This window comes from Cervus canadensis, chromosome 15, assembly GCF_019320065.1.
Source record: "Cervus canadensis isolate Bull #8, Minnesota chromosome 15, ASM1932006v1, whole genome shotgun sequence".
In the NCBI taxonomy this organism is placed as follows: domain Eukaryota; kingdom Metazoa; phylum Chordata; class Mammalia; order Artiodactyla; family Cervidae; genus Cervus; species Cervus canadensis.
In genome coordinates, this window is record NC_057400.1 from 67,415,101 (window position 1) to 67,429,658 (window position 14,558).

General features: G+C 37.6%; 1 protein-coding gene across 1 annotated transcript in view; it reads left to right on the forward strand.

The window, feature by feature from the left end:
* The window catches only part of WDR75 (WD repeat domain 75), a 34,376-nt gene extending 25,552 nt beyond the window's left edge, over positions 1-8,824 (forward strand). Inside the window, exons 14-21 of the mRNA XM_043487938.1 lie at positions 314-494; positions 1,361-1,455; positions 2,606-2,701; positions 3,292-3,461; positions 3,953-4,012; positions 6,697-6,846; positions 7,196-7,287; positions 7,568-8,824. Coding sequence (XP_043343873.1) covers positions 314-494; positions 1,361-1,455; positions 2,606-2,701; positions 3,292-3,461; positions 3,953-4,012; positions 6,697-6,846; positions 7,196-7,287; positions 7,568-7,772 — 1,049 coding nt within the window. The 3' untranslated portion in view covers positions 7,773-8,824. The remainder of the gene's footprint in view (positions 1-313; positions 495-1,360; positions 1,456-2,605; positions 2,702-3,291; positions 3,462-3,952; positions 4,013-6,696; positions 6,847-7,195; positions 7,288-7,567) is intronic.
* The last annotated feature ends 5,734 nt before the right edge of the window (positions 8,825-14,558 follow it).

Consider the following 14,558-nt stretch of genomic DNA (forward strand, 5'->3'; position numbering starts at 1 on the left):
TTTACATTCCTTCTTTCCCAAATCTTTACTTATTTTATGACATTCTTGATTAATTGTGCTAATTCTCCATTCTATGAGGGAAGAGTTTTAAAAAAAAAAGTTACTCCCTTTTGCAGTTACACCCTTTACTGTTCCACTAGAGGAAAGCCAAGGTCTCTTGGAAGGGATGCAAATTTCATATCAGTCAATAATTTGTAACTAAATTTGGGGGAGGAAAGTGTTTTGTTGTTTCCTTGTTTTTTAATGTGTGTCTAATAAATTCCATAAAATACTGTCTAGCATTATACTGTGTCTATGCTCTACATTTCCGCAGAGAAGGCCGTCGGCTGGACCTGTGACTTTGTGGGCAGCTATCATAAATACCAAGCAACCCACTGTTGTTTCTCTGAAGATGGCTCCTTACTAGCAGTTAGTTTTGAAGAAATAGTTACAATATGGGATTCAGAGACTTGGGAACTTAAATGTACATTTTGTCAACGAGCTGGGAAAATAAGGTAGGTAAATAATTGGGAGAGTATAAACTACTGGATTTTTTTTAATTCAAACAAGTCTTTCTGCATAAACGTAAATAATAATTACGCTTTCTCCAAAGGTATCCTCTGTGCCAGTGGTGCCAGCAGCTCACCACAACACTGGGAGGCTAAGAAACGCTGTTTGTGAGCCGTGTTGCACTAGTTTTCTTGGTTGTGCTACACAACAGTAGATGCCATGCCTCATGAGCCTCAGTAGATCCAGACAGTTTCTCTCATCTTCATAAAAGCAGTGTTATGCTCAAACTTCATTATTTGTAATAATGGCAAGGGAATTGATAATAATATCTTCCATTTTATTTCAGGTCACTTGAGCGTTGGAGGACAGAATGCCTAATTGTTTCTAATTTCTAATATATCTAATTCTGAATTTACTTTATAAAACTTCACAATTCATATTGCAAACCTGCCTCTTGAGGCACAAAAAAAAGCATAAAAGGTTTTAAGTAACTTGGTATGTTTCACATACATGTTCTCGATATGTGCCAATTACTATACTGTACAGCATATTAGAAAAGAATTTGGTCATCAAATCTGTTTTCCTAAAGAAACAAAATAGCCTTTTGTGCTCCTTACCCCCTTTTTCTGCAGGATAATTATGAACAAAAACGTGTGTGTATCTAAAAGTCTGCATCTGCAACTGAGTATGGTAGAACTAACTTGTTACCTTCCTTGTTTTAATATAAAGCAAGAAGTCAGCAGTCCTTTGTAACTGAGTATAGCAGAACTAACTTGTTACCTTCCTTGTTTTAATTTAGGGTGGGAAGTCTGCAGTCCTTTGTAACCGAGTGTGGTAGAACTAAATTGTTAACTTCCTTGTTTTAATCTAGGCACCTTTGCTTTGGGAGATTGACTTGTTCCAAGTATCTTCTTGGTGTCTCTGAAAATGGCATTCTGTGCTGTTGGAATCTGCTCAGTTGTGCATGTAAGATATTTTTTTGCTATAAAGTGGTATCAGAGCACATAGGAAAATTTGGAGTGCTATGCCTGTAGTAATAGACTTTGATTACAGTTGACTCTTGAGTGATGCAGGAGTTAGGGTCATTGACCCTCTGCCCAATCAAAAATTCATGTATAACTTAGAGACAACCCTCTGTGGATTCAACCAGTCTTGGATTGAACAGTGCTGTTGCATTTGCTGTTTTAAAAGTCTACATATATGTGTGCCCGCTCTGTTCAAATTCGTGTTATTCAAGGGTCCACTGTATTTATAAAGGGCTTCCCAGGTGGCACTAGGGTAAAGAACCCACCTGCCAACGCAGGAGACGCAAGAGACTCAGCTCTGTTCACTGGAAGAAGGTTTATTCCCTGAAGTAGGAAATGGTACCCTGCTCCGGTGCTCTGGCCTGGAAAAGTCCATGGACAGAGGAACCTGTCAGGTTTGCAGTCCATGGGGCCACAAGGAGTGGACATGACTGAGCACACACGTGTAGATCTGCTCAGTTCAAATCCATGTTGTTCAAAGTCAGCTGTGTTTATAAATTGCCTAATTTTCAACAAATAACTTCCATTGTCCTTGCTTTTTCCCCACTGTCTTCAGTGTGTGACTGCTGCCCTCCATATTCTCCATCCTCAACAATTTGTGGAAAGTTTCTCTAATTCATAATGCATATTAACCTGCAGTGCCCCTGTCAGCATTAAATTTGAATGGAGCCTATTAACAGTCCTCCTAACAAACATGGACTCTGGCATTTTACTTATTCAAGTATGTTTGGAAGGCATGGTGGTTGCTTAGTAATGAATGTTTATAGCTTTTTTTATATTCTCTACAACTATTCTGGTTAACATTTTGCCCACATTTAGCAGTAGTGGAAAAGCATCAGACCATGGTTGCACTGAAATAATAACCATTTCATTGTATGTGGAAGAAAGACTCTGTTTTTTTGTTTCCTGCCCCTCGTCTCAATGCAGATTTCCACAGATAATTTCAGTATGTTGACTGTGTATTAATCTGGAAGCATAAAATCCCTCTTCCTGAGAATAATAAAATTGATTGTCCCAATAAATATTGAGTACCTACTTTAAGAAAGCTTTTGGTAAATCTCTTCTTAGAATTGACTCCCTTTTTCCCCCAGTGGAATGGAGTACGAAATTAAATGTGAGAGTTATGGAACCTGATCCCAATTCAGAGAATATTGCTGCAGTCGCTCAGTCTTCTGTGGGTTCAGACTGTAAGTACACACATTCTTTGACAGAAGAAAACTGTTACCTAAATTTTCTTTTTAACATCTTTCATGTAATGTGAGCTAAACTTAACTGCGGATCAGAAGACACTTGCCTGACCCCTGCTCTTCCTTGAGTTCCAGCTTGAAGACGTCCCTTGTTTTTCAGCATGTCATCTCCTGCTCAGTCTTCAAAATCCAAGAGAGGTTTCGCCTCTGAAGGATTTTGAAACCAGCCCCCACGCCCCAGGGAGCTTTAATCGTTCCTTCTCTGTGACCTTGAAGCTTCACCGATCTCTGTTCTAGAGCTTAACACAAAAAGTACTTGTGTAGGGTCTTGGTGTCTGTTTTTTGCAGTTGGCCCTGCTCTCAGAAATAGGAGTTTTTCTCTCTCTTTTTCATCTCCAAAGCCCTCGTTCCTAACCTGCTTGACACATAGTAGGCATCACGTAGATACTTGTTGAATCAAAGCCTAAAATAATCATGGCCTGGGTCATTTACTCCATGGGGTAAGTCCCAGGGTGAGTGTGGTCCTCCAGTCTGAGACTAGAACTAACCTTTGCAGGCAAAATGTTATTGTCTGTTTTTTTTTCCTCTAGTGTTTGTATTTAAACCTAGCGAGCCAAGGCCATTGTATATTCAAAAGAATATCTGCAGAGAGGAAGTCTTGTGGGGAGTGTTTGTTCCCCGAGATGTTCCTGAATCATTCACCTCAGAAGCTTACCAGTGGCTCAACAGATCCCAGTTTTACTTCCTAACAAAATCACAGGTAACCATCCACCTCAGAAAAGGTGGTCATTTAGTGTGTGTGAAATAGTTTTATTAAGGATTACCCCTTCTTTCCCTACCCACCTCAACCCACTGCCACATCATCTAATATGCGCAATACAGTCGTATTACTGGTGGGACTATATTAGCCCCCACCTTTAAGGCTCTTTCTTGTATTCATTCATTCCGTGACAGTAAAAAGATATGATCTAAAAGATAGAGTATTTTGAATTGTATTTGTTAGAATGGCCTTTTTTAAACTTTTTTATTTGATTTACCATAAAGAAATCAGTGGCTTAAATTAGATCCATCAGTTGATTTTTTTTTTTAATATATGATCTTTCAGAACCATCTTACAACTGTCACAGCAGTTACTAAATACATTTTCTGTGAGCATATATATATATATATCAGCAGGAAAGGTTGACATCTTTTTCTAACTTTAATATCTACAGTTTGTATTTTGCATCATGAATTGACCTCTCTTTTCAGAGTTTATTGACGTTCAGTACACAGTCTCCAGAAGAGAAACTCACACCCACAAGCAGACAGGTACGTTCTGCTCACTTGTAGCTCAGATCATGCACATTGCCTCCCTGCAAAGTTAAGGTTATCTTTCAGAACTCGGCTATGACAAAAATGTTTTACCTGCCCTGAAGTGGAGTTTTAAATTATATAATTAGAAACTACTTGCTTCATTTGATGTCATAGTGGTCTTCGAAAATGTAGTTTTAATTTGTAATATCAGTAATATATGCTTGTGATCCAAAGAATCAAATAGTTTTATGAGACTTCTGTGAGAAAACTTGAAATTTACCACCAAGTGCCATTATCCACAAAGATACTCACTCTCAACTTTTGAGTTGAAGTTTTTATTTACCTCCCTGTCTCTAAGAAACATGTTTATATTGCTAATTCTGGATTTTTCAGATCTAGGCATTAGATTTGGTATTTTCTAGTTGTGATCTATTGAAGTCGAAATTTCTTTCACACCTCTCCCCCCAAATACACAACATACACCCACATACATTCTGTCCCTAATCTTTCCAGTGTAGGTAAATCTTAAATTTATCTTAGATGGCTGTTCATCCTTAAAAATGTTGACACAATTCATAACTGGGCCATGCAGTAACAAACAGGTTGCTTTTCCTTTTGTGACCAGCTGCTTTTGCTTTTATCTGGAGTTAATGATTGCTTATCTTTTCATTTGCTCGGTTTCCTGTTCTCATCTAGTGAGAGTGAGAGTGTTAGTCGCTCAGTCACGTCCAATTCTTTGCGACCCCATGGACCATAGCCCACCAGGCTCCTCCGTCCATGGAGTTTTCCAGGCAAGAGTACTGGAGTGGGCAGCCATTCCCTTCTCCAGGGATCGTCCCAGCCCAGGGATCAAACCTGGGTCTCCTGCATTGCAGGCACCTAAGTCACCACCAAACTCTATTCCTAGTTGTGTAAGTCCTCTCATGGTTTTCATATTAGGTATTCTGAGCCTTGAAGAAATATTTTCAGGAGCCTCTGGCCTGCTTTATTCTGCACTGACTGCCCTGTTATAAACCGAAAACCTGCTGCCCAGCAGTCGTCTTAGGATCTGCATTTGCTGCTCTTCTGGGGTTCAGTCACCTCTGCCGTAGTAGATCCTGTGGTTTATCTCTTGCTCTGGTTACTCCTTTGCTTTGGTAAATATCTCCCTGTTGGTGCATGGGAAGTAAATTTAAGACTAATTGCAGGTTTGGACTTGTTTTTATTCTCTCCCATTTGATTGGTTGGTTATGTAGAATTCTAGGTTGAAAATCATTTTGTCTTAGAACTTTGAAGATACTGTTACACTTTATCTGTAACCTGACTTAGTTTTCTCTGAAAATTCATTGAATTCGTTCAGCATTTTTTTGTTGATCAGTACTGTGTGCTCTAGACATTTGGGGTATCAGTGAATGGAAGGGTCAAGTCTCTAAATTTGTAGTGTTACAGTCTAATAGGAAGATACAGATAAGAAACATGAAGTAAAATACATAGTATTTTAGAAAGTGATTCTTTTTTTCCCCTGTTTTTTATAGTATGAGAGATTTCTTCTTGTTTTTCATCTGATCTTATATATATATATGTTTGGGGCTTTTTTTCCCTCTCTCTTGTATGGTTTGTTTCCATTAGGTTTTTTTCTTTTCAATCTGTTTTGGAGATTTTCATCAGAGTCTGATGATTCTTGGTTGTCTGCTTTGAATTAAAAGTGAGCAAGATCACCATTTGACAGTTCGCCTGGATGGAACTTGACCTCTGGTCTCTACTAGCTGACTGAGCTTTTAGGAGAAAATCTCTGAAGTCATCATTTTTAGAACTTTTTCTCTTAGGCTGGTCGTTATTACCCAGAAAAACTTCTTCCAAGTTCTTGCCTGAAAGATGTCACCTGACTGCCAGCATTGTGGGAAGCACCCTCTGTGGACCACAGCTGCCTTCAGCTGTGCACCCTCACCCCTCCACACGCCAAGCTGTCCAGTCTAAAGACACACGCTGCTTTGCTCTTCAAGGAACATACTGCCAGCCTTCTGCTGAGGCTGAGGAGGAGATACGGAAATCTGAGAGCTCTCAAAATGGACTTTAACCAGGCTAACTGGTTTTCTTTCTTTTTTTTTTTTAAGCCTTTTTCAGAGGTACTATTAGTACCAGTTCTTGAGCACTGTGAGATTCTACAGCATGCATTTGGAGAAGGAAATGGCAACCCACTCCAGTATTCTTGCCTGGAGAATCCATGGACAGAGGAGCCTGGCAGGCAACAGTCCATGGGGTCACAAGAGTTGGACATGACTTGGTGACTAAACCAGCACCACCATAGCATAAATTGGGTGCTCTTAAGTAGCTTCCTCCACCACCAGCTTAGAATCCTGTTCTCTTGGGTCTGCTGGGTTAGTTACCACCTTCAGCCTGCTTTCCACTTTCCCCTTCACCCAGTTTCTTTATTACTGTAGATTTATGCCCTTTTGAAAACCCCTTTGCTGCTATTTTTGTAGGACTGGGGGAAGAAGTAGTGGTAGATGTACATTTTGTTCTGTCATCTAAGTGTCCGCTGTTGGCTTTTCTCAGAGTCAATGGACTAGTCTCAGTTGCTTTACTTGTGAAGTGAAAAAATCATACAAGATAATACCTACAATTCCTCTCATCCCTGTTATTTATTACTGTAGTAATTGGATCAGAGGCAGTTCCTCCTTTTTTATTGAAACTATTTCCCTGTCCTTTAACCCTTACAGTTACTAGCAGAAGAAAGTCTTCCAACAACCCCATTTTATTTCTTACTGGGAAAGCACAGGCAGCAACAGCAGAATGACAAGTTAAATGAAGCTCTGGAGAATGAGCTGGTACAGCTGCCCTTAACAGAAAACATACCTGCAATTAGTGAGGTAAGTAATTATTAGTTACGTAAGTTTATTATAATACTGAAACTAGTAGTATAAGTTAATTGTTTATACCTATGTGACGTGGGTTAAATGCAGTAAAGCACTTTAAGGTTGGAATTTTTGTATAATCTGTAACAAATAATTTTTGGATTTTGGATTTTTTTGGATTTGTATATTGTGCAACTTTAATTCTCAAACTAAATGGCATAAAATTTAGGATTTCTGATGGGGTTGGAGAAGGGGTTGTTGCATAAAAGTAGGGGTTCTTTGGTTTTTCATCAGCAGCCTGGTGTTGATAAAAGCCTTGGCGTTTCCTCTTTTTAAACGAAACCGTTTTTCTGCTTTACTCCAGCTTCTTCGCACTCCAGCCCACGTGCTGCCATCTGCTTCGTTCCTCTGCTCCCTGTTTGTGAACTCACTGCTGCTGTCTAAGGAGACTAAGAGGTAAGGCAGCTCATTAGATGTGTTCCGATACTCTGAGAAACAGGATGGTTTGTGATAGCATTGATCAGAATATTCTTTCCCTGTGTTTCTCTTTCAGCTTTAACCTGTATTTACAGGGTATAGAATTACTAAGTCAAATAAATAAAATAAAAGTGTATCAGTAACAAGAATTTCATTAATTTTGTTCATATGATTTTTTTCATAAGTATCTTAAATTAGAAAGTTATTGTTTAGAAATATTTTTCAATAGTAATTACATTTTATTCTGTTATTGTTAAAGTGCTGAAGAAAATCCTGATGATGTCGATATGGAAGAAGAAAAAGAAAGTGATGATTCAGATGAAGAAAGTAATTTCACTGAAAAGATCCAGGATATAAATAACACAGATTTTGAAGAAGACGTTATACATCAGTTGTCAAAATCAGAAGAAAAGGAACTGAAAAAATTTAGGAAAGTAGACTACAGCTGGATAGCTGCTCTCTGAGCCTTGGAGGGTAGGGGAGGGTTTTGCACTTTGTGTTTGTGTTTTGATTTGTTTCCATTGTATGTCGATACTCCCCAAATCTATTTAAATGTTATTTCTGTTCTTGAGATGTTAAATACTAACAGGCTTTACTCTTAAGTAACTGGTAATATGAAGTGTGTTTACATCATGTTTTACAGTTGCCATATACATCATCATCTCATTTCCCCTATCAGCCTTAAAGGAGAGCTGCAAGTTGAACTTGTACAGCATAAGTCCCTTTATCTGCAATTTGGAGATATAAAAAGTTTTTTTAAGGTTTTGTAGATAGTGTTTTAATTTCAGAATTTATTTGGTGGCCAAGTATGACTTGAACTGATGTGAGATTCTCGACAGTCTTGATTCATCACTCTTGTATATTTCTCATAGAGAAATTTAGGGAAATGATTTGATTATGGTAGTATTTCACAGATTTCACTGTGGATGTTATATAATACAAGCTGCCTAAAATCTGAAAAATTCTAAATGCACATCATCTGATTCCATACCTTTCAGAGAAGGTGTCTACTAGTAAATACGGTTTTCATGACAGCCTTAGAGCCAATAAGAAGAGCTAGTGTTACTCTGTTACTGTGTCTACTGAGTCACATAATAATCACTTTGGAGTTTTCCAATTCAATGATACTCCTCTATAAAATCTATATTAAAAAGGTAATGCAAAAACAAGTGTACACATCATAGGCGCACATCTCAGGGAATGTTCAAAAATTGCTATAAGTGGCTATTTTTTAATATTTTTATTTCTTTAGATTCTGTTTCTACTATTTTGGGAGTTTACACTTTTATATTGGTACTCATTGAAAGTACCCTTTTAAATTTTTATAATACACTTAAACATCTATATGGTTTATAAACTTAGAGAGTGTCTTCTACTGACTATCTACTATGGTGGTTAAAACAGCACATTTAACGTCCCTTCATGTCTCTTTATGGCCTCTCCAGTTATTTGGTCATTTTGTTGGTTTTCCTGGATGGTAAACACTGTTGAATAAATTCATACAAAGCAGAACAATTAGGGATCTTTTTTTCTCTTGTCACACAGTGTCCCTTGCTCAGTTCTTTTCAGATAGGGTTGTGGAAAAATGATTACAGATTTGATCCCTGCACTTATCATCTTGTAATTTTGTTGAAAGTTCTATTTTGAGGTTCAGTTCAACTTCTTGAGGGTATAGCTTGTGATCTTAAAATTGCCTTTATATTTTCTTAATTTTTTCTCTCACTTAATTCATTAGCTTCATTGAATACATCATTTCTTCTAGTCAGAAGATGGCAGAACTGAGGTCTCTGGCCAAGGAGCTACTAGGAAAGAACATAGGAAATGGAGTATCCTTGAACATTTTGCTCTTAGCTATTCACTCCCTTGGAGCCTCTGCTCTATTTTCTCTTCTGATCTCTGTTCCAAGTGAATGTGGCTTTCAAGATTCAGGCGAATGTTTATTTTATTTTTAAAAATTAGCATTGTAAGTCTTTTTTTTATGCTTTAACTTATTACATTCTTTTTTTCCTTTTTAATATTTTTTATTGAAGGATAATTACTTTATAGAATTTTGTTTTCTGTCATACCTCAACATGAATCAGCCATAGGTAAACATACATCCCCTCCCTTTTGAACCTCCCTCCCACCTCCCTCCCATCCCACTCCTCGAGATTGATACAGAGCCCCTGTTTGAGTTTCCTGAGCTGTACAGCAAATTCCCGTTGGCTATTTTACATACGGTAATGTAAGTTACTCTTTCCACACATCTCACCCTCTCCTCCCCTCTCCCGTGTCCATAAGTCTGGCCTCTGTGTCTGTTTCTCTGTTGCTGCCCTATAAATAAATTCTTCACCAGCATTGTTCTAGATTACATATATATGCATTATAATACTATTTCTTTCTTTCTGACTCACTTCACTCTGTATAATAGGTTCTAGGTTCATCTACCACATCAGAACTGACTCAAATGTGTTCCTTTTTATGGGAGTAATATTCCATTGTGTATATGTACCACAGCTTCTTTATCCATTCATCTGTCAATGGACATCTAGGTTGCTTCCATGTTCTAGCTATTGTAAACAGTGCTGCAGTGAACAATGTGATACATGAGTCTTTTTAAATTTTAGTTTCCTCAGGGTATATGCCTAGGAGTACGATTGCTGGGTCATTTGGCGCTTTTATTCCTGTTTTTTTTAAGGAATCTCCATACCGTCTTCCATAGTGGCTGTATCAATTTACATTCCCACCAACAGTGCAAGAGCGTTCCCCTCTCTCCACACCCTCTCCAGCATTTATTTGTAGACTTTTTGATGAGGGCCATTCTGACCGGTGTGAGGTGATAGCTCACTGTGGTTTTGTATTCCTCTAATAATGAGTGGTGTTAGCATCTTTCATGTGTTTGTTAGTCATCTGTATGTCTTCTTTGGAGAATCTGTTTAGATCTTTTTCCCACTTTTTGATTGGGTTGTTTGTTTTTCTGGCATTGAATTGTATGAGCTGCTTGTATATTTTTAAAATTAATCCTTTGTCAGTTGTTTCATTTGCTATCATTTCCTCCCATTCTGAGGGTTGTCTTTTCACCTTGCTTATGGTTTCCTTTGCTGTGCAAAAGCTTTTAAGTTTAATCAAGTCCCACTTGTTTACTTTTGTTTTTATTTCCGTTACTCTAGGAGGTGGGCCAAAGAGGATCCTGCTGTGATTTATGTCGGAGAGTATTCTGCCTATGTTTTCCTCCAAGAGTTTTATAGTTTCTGGTCTCACATTTAGGTCTTTAATCCATTTTGAGTTTATCTTTGTGTGTGGTGTTAGGAAGTGTTCTAATTTCATTCTTTTACAAGTGCATGTGTGCGTGCTACGTCACTTCAGTTGTGTCTGACTCTTTGCAACCCCATGGACTGTAGCCCACCAGGCTCCTCTGTCCATGGGATTCTCCAGGCAAAAATACTGGAGTGGGTTGCCATGCCTTTCTCCAGTCTTTTACATGTAGCTGTCTAGTTTTCCCAGCACCGTTTATTGAAGAGGTTGTCATTGCCCCATTGTATATTCTTGCCTCCTTTCTCAAAAATAAACTACCCATAGGTGCATGGGTTTATTTCTGGGATTTCTATCTTGTTCCATTGGTCTGTATTTCTGTTTTGTGGCAGTACCATACTGCCTTGATGAATGTAGCTTTGTAGTATAATCTGAAGTCAGGAAGGTTGATTCCTCCAGCACCATTCTTCTTTCTCAAGGCTGCTTTGGCTTGGTCTTTTGTGTTTCCATATGAATTGTGAAATCTTTTGTTATAGTTCTGTGAAAAATGCCATTAGTAATTTGATAGGGATCGCATTGAATCTGTAGATTGCATTTGATAGTATAGTCATTTTCACAATATTGATTTTTCCTACCCAGGAACATGGAATATCTCTCCATCTGTTTATGTCATCTTTGATTTCCTTCATTTGTGTCTTATACTTTTCTGTGTACAGTTCTATTGTCTCCTTACTTAAGTTTATTCCTAAATATGTAATTCTCTTTGTTCCCATGGTGAATGGGATTGATTCCTTAATTTCTCTTTCTGATTCTTCATAGTATATAAAAATGCAAGTGATTTCTGTGTATTGATTTTGTATCCTGCAGCTTTGCTAAATTCACTGATTAGCTCTAGTAATTTTCTGATACTATCTGTAGGGTTTTTTTTAATGTACAGTATCATGTCATCTGCAAACAGTGAGAGCTTTACTTCTTTTCTGATCTGGATTCCTTTTATTTCTTTTTCTTCTCTAATTGCTGTAGCTAGGACTTCCAGAACTATGTTGAATAATAGTGGTGAAAGTGGACACCCTTGTCTTGTTCCTGATCTTAGGGGGAGTGCTTTCAGTTTTTCGCCATTGAGAATAATGTTTGCTGTAGGCTTATCATCTATGGCCTTTACTATGTTGAGGTAGGTTCCTTCTGTGCCTGTTTTTTGAAGAGTTTTAATCAAATGGGTGCTGAATTTTGTCAAAGACTTTCTGCATCTATAGAGATGATCATACAGTTTTTATCTTTCAATTTGTTAATAATGGTTATCACATTGACTGATTTCTGTATTTTGAAGAATCCTTGCATTCCTGGAGTAAACCCAACTTGATCATGGGGTATGAGCTTTTTGATATGTTGCTGAATTCTGTTTGCTGAAATTTTGTTGAGGATTTTTGCATCTATGTTCATCAGTGATATTGGCCTGTAATTTTCTTTTTTCGTGTTGTCTTTATCTGGTTTAGGTATCAGGGTGATAGTGGCCTCATAAAGTGAATTTGGAAGTGTTCCTTCCTCTGAAATTTTTTGAAAGCGTTTTAGAAGGATAGGCATTAGCTCTTCTGTAAATGTTTGCTAGAATTCTGTGACGCCATCTGGTTCTGGGCTTTTGTTTTTTGTGAGATTTTTGATCACAGCTTCAATTTCAGTGCTTGTAATTGGGTTGTTCATGATTTCTATTTCTTCTTGGTTCAGTCTTGGAAGATTGAACTTCTCTAAGAATCTGTCCATTTTTTCCAGGTTATCCATTTTATTGCCATATAGTTGTTCAAAATAGTCTCTTATAATCCTTTGTATTTCTGCACTATCTGTTGTAACCTCTCCTTTTTCATTTCTAATTTTATTGATTTGATTATCTCCTCTCTTTTTTTCTTCATTAGTCTGGCTAAAGGTTTATCAATTCTGTTTATCTTCTCAAAGAACCAGCTTTTAGTTTTATTTATCTTTACTATTATTTTATTTCTTTTTCAGATACTTTTGCTCGGATCTTTATGATGTCTTTCCTTCTACTAATTTTGGGATTTTTTTGGTTCTTCTTTTTCCAGTTGTTTTAGGTATGAAGTTAGTTTGTCTGTTTAATGTTTTTCCTTGTTTCTTAGGTGGGAGTGTATTGCTATAAACTTCCCTCATAGACCTGCTTTTGCTGCATCCCATAGGTTTTGAGTTGTCGTGTTTTCATTGTCATTTTTCTAGATTTTTTTATTTCCCTTTTGATTTCTTCAGTAACCTGTTGGTTATTTAGAAATGTATTGTTTAATCTCCATGTGTTTGTGTTTCTTACAGTTTTTTTCTTGTTGTGGTCAGAGAAGATGCTTGACACAATTTCAATTTTCTTAAATTTACTGAGGTTTGATTTGTGACCTAAGATGTGGTCTATCATGAAGAATGTTCCATGTGCACTTGAGAAGAAGGTGTATCCTGCATTTGGATGGAATGTCCTGAAGATACCAACGAGATTCATCTCATCTAATGTATCATTTGAGACTTATGGTTATTAATTAATTTTCTTGTTTTGATGAACTGTCCATTGGTGTGAGTGGGGTGTTAAAGCGTCTTACTATTATTGTGTTACTGTCAGTTTCTCCTTTTATGTCTGTTAGTGTTTCTTATGTATTGAGGTGCTAGTATGTTGGGTCCATAGATATTTACAACTGTCTTCCCCTTGGAATGATCCCTTGATCATTATGTACTGTCCTTCATTATCTCTGATAATATTTATTTTAAGGTCTAGTTTGTCTGATATGAGGATTGCTGAATTTGGCAATAAGGAGTTCATGATCTGAGCCACAGTCAGCTCCTGGTCTTGTTTTTGCTGACTATAGAGCTTCTCCATCTTTTGCTGCAAAGAATATAATCAATCTGATTTCGGTATTGACCATCTGGTGATGTCTATATGTAGAGTCTTCTCTTGTGTTGTTGGAAGAGGGTGTTTGCTATGACCAGTGTGTTCTCTTGGCAAAACTCTATAGCCTTTGCCCGGTTTCATTCTGTACTCCAAGGCCAAATTTGCCTGTTACTCTAGGTATTTCTTGACTTCCTACTTTTGCATTCCAGTCCCCTATAATGAAAAGGATGTCTTTTTTGGGTGTTAGGTCTAGAAGCACTTGTAGGTCTTCATAGAACCGTTCAACTTCAGCTTCTCTAGCATTACTGGTCGGGCCATAGACTTGGATTACTGTGATATTGAATGGTTTGCCTTGGAAGTGAACAGAGATCATTCTGTTATTGCCAAATTCAGACTTATATTGAAGAAAGTAGGGGAATCCACTAAACCTAAATCAGGTATGACCTTATGATTATAATCCCTTATGATTATACAGTGGAAGTGACATATAGATTCAAGGGATTAGATCTGATAGAGTGCCTGAAGAACTATGGATGGAGGTTCATGACATTATACAGGAGGCAGAGATCAAGACCATTCCCAGGAGAAAGAAATGCAAAAGAGCAAAATGGTTATCTGAGGAGGCATTACAACTAGATGTGAATAGAAAAGAAGCGAAAGGCAAAGGAGAAAAGGAAAGATATTCCCATTTGAATGCAGAGTTCCAAAGAATAGCAAGGAGAGATAAGAAAGCCCTCCTCAGTGATCAGTGCAAAGAAATTGAGGAAAACAATAGAATGGGAAAGACTAGAAATCTCTTCAAGAAAATTAGAGATACCGAGGGAACATTTCATGCAAAGATGGGCACAATAAAGGACAGAAATGGTATGGACCTAACAGAAGCAGAAAATATTAAGAAGAGGTGGCAATAATACACAGAAAAACTATACAAAAAAGATCTTCATGACCCAGATAAGCATGATGGTGTGATCATTCACCTAGAGCCAGACATCCTGGAATGTGAAGTCAAGTGGGCCTTAGGAAGCATCACTAGGAACAAAGCTAGTGGAGGTGATGAAATTCCAGCAGAGCTATTTCAAGTCCTAAAAGACGATGCTGTGAAAGTGCTGCACTCAATATGCCAGCAAATTTTTAAAACTCGGCAGTG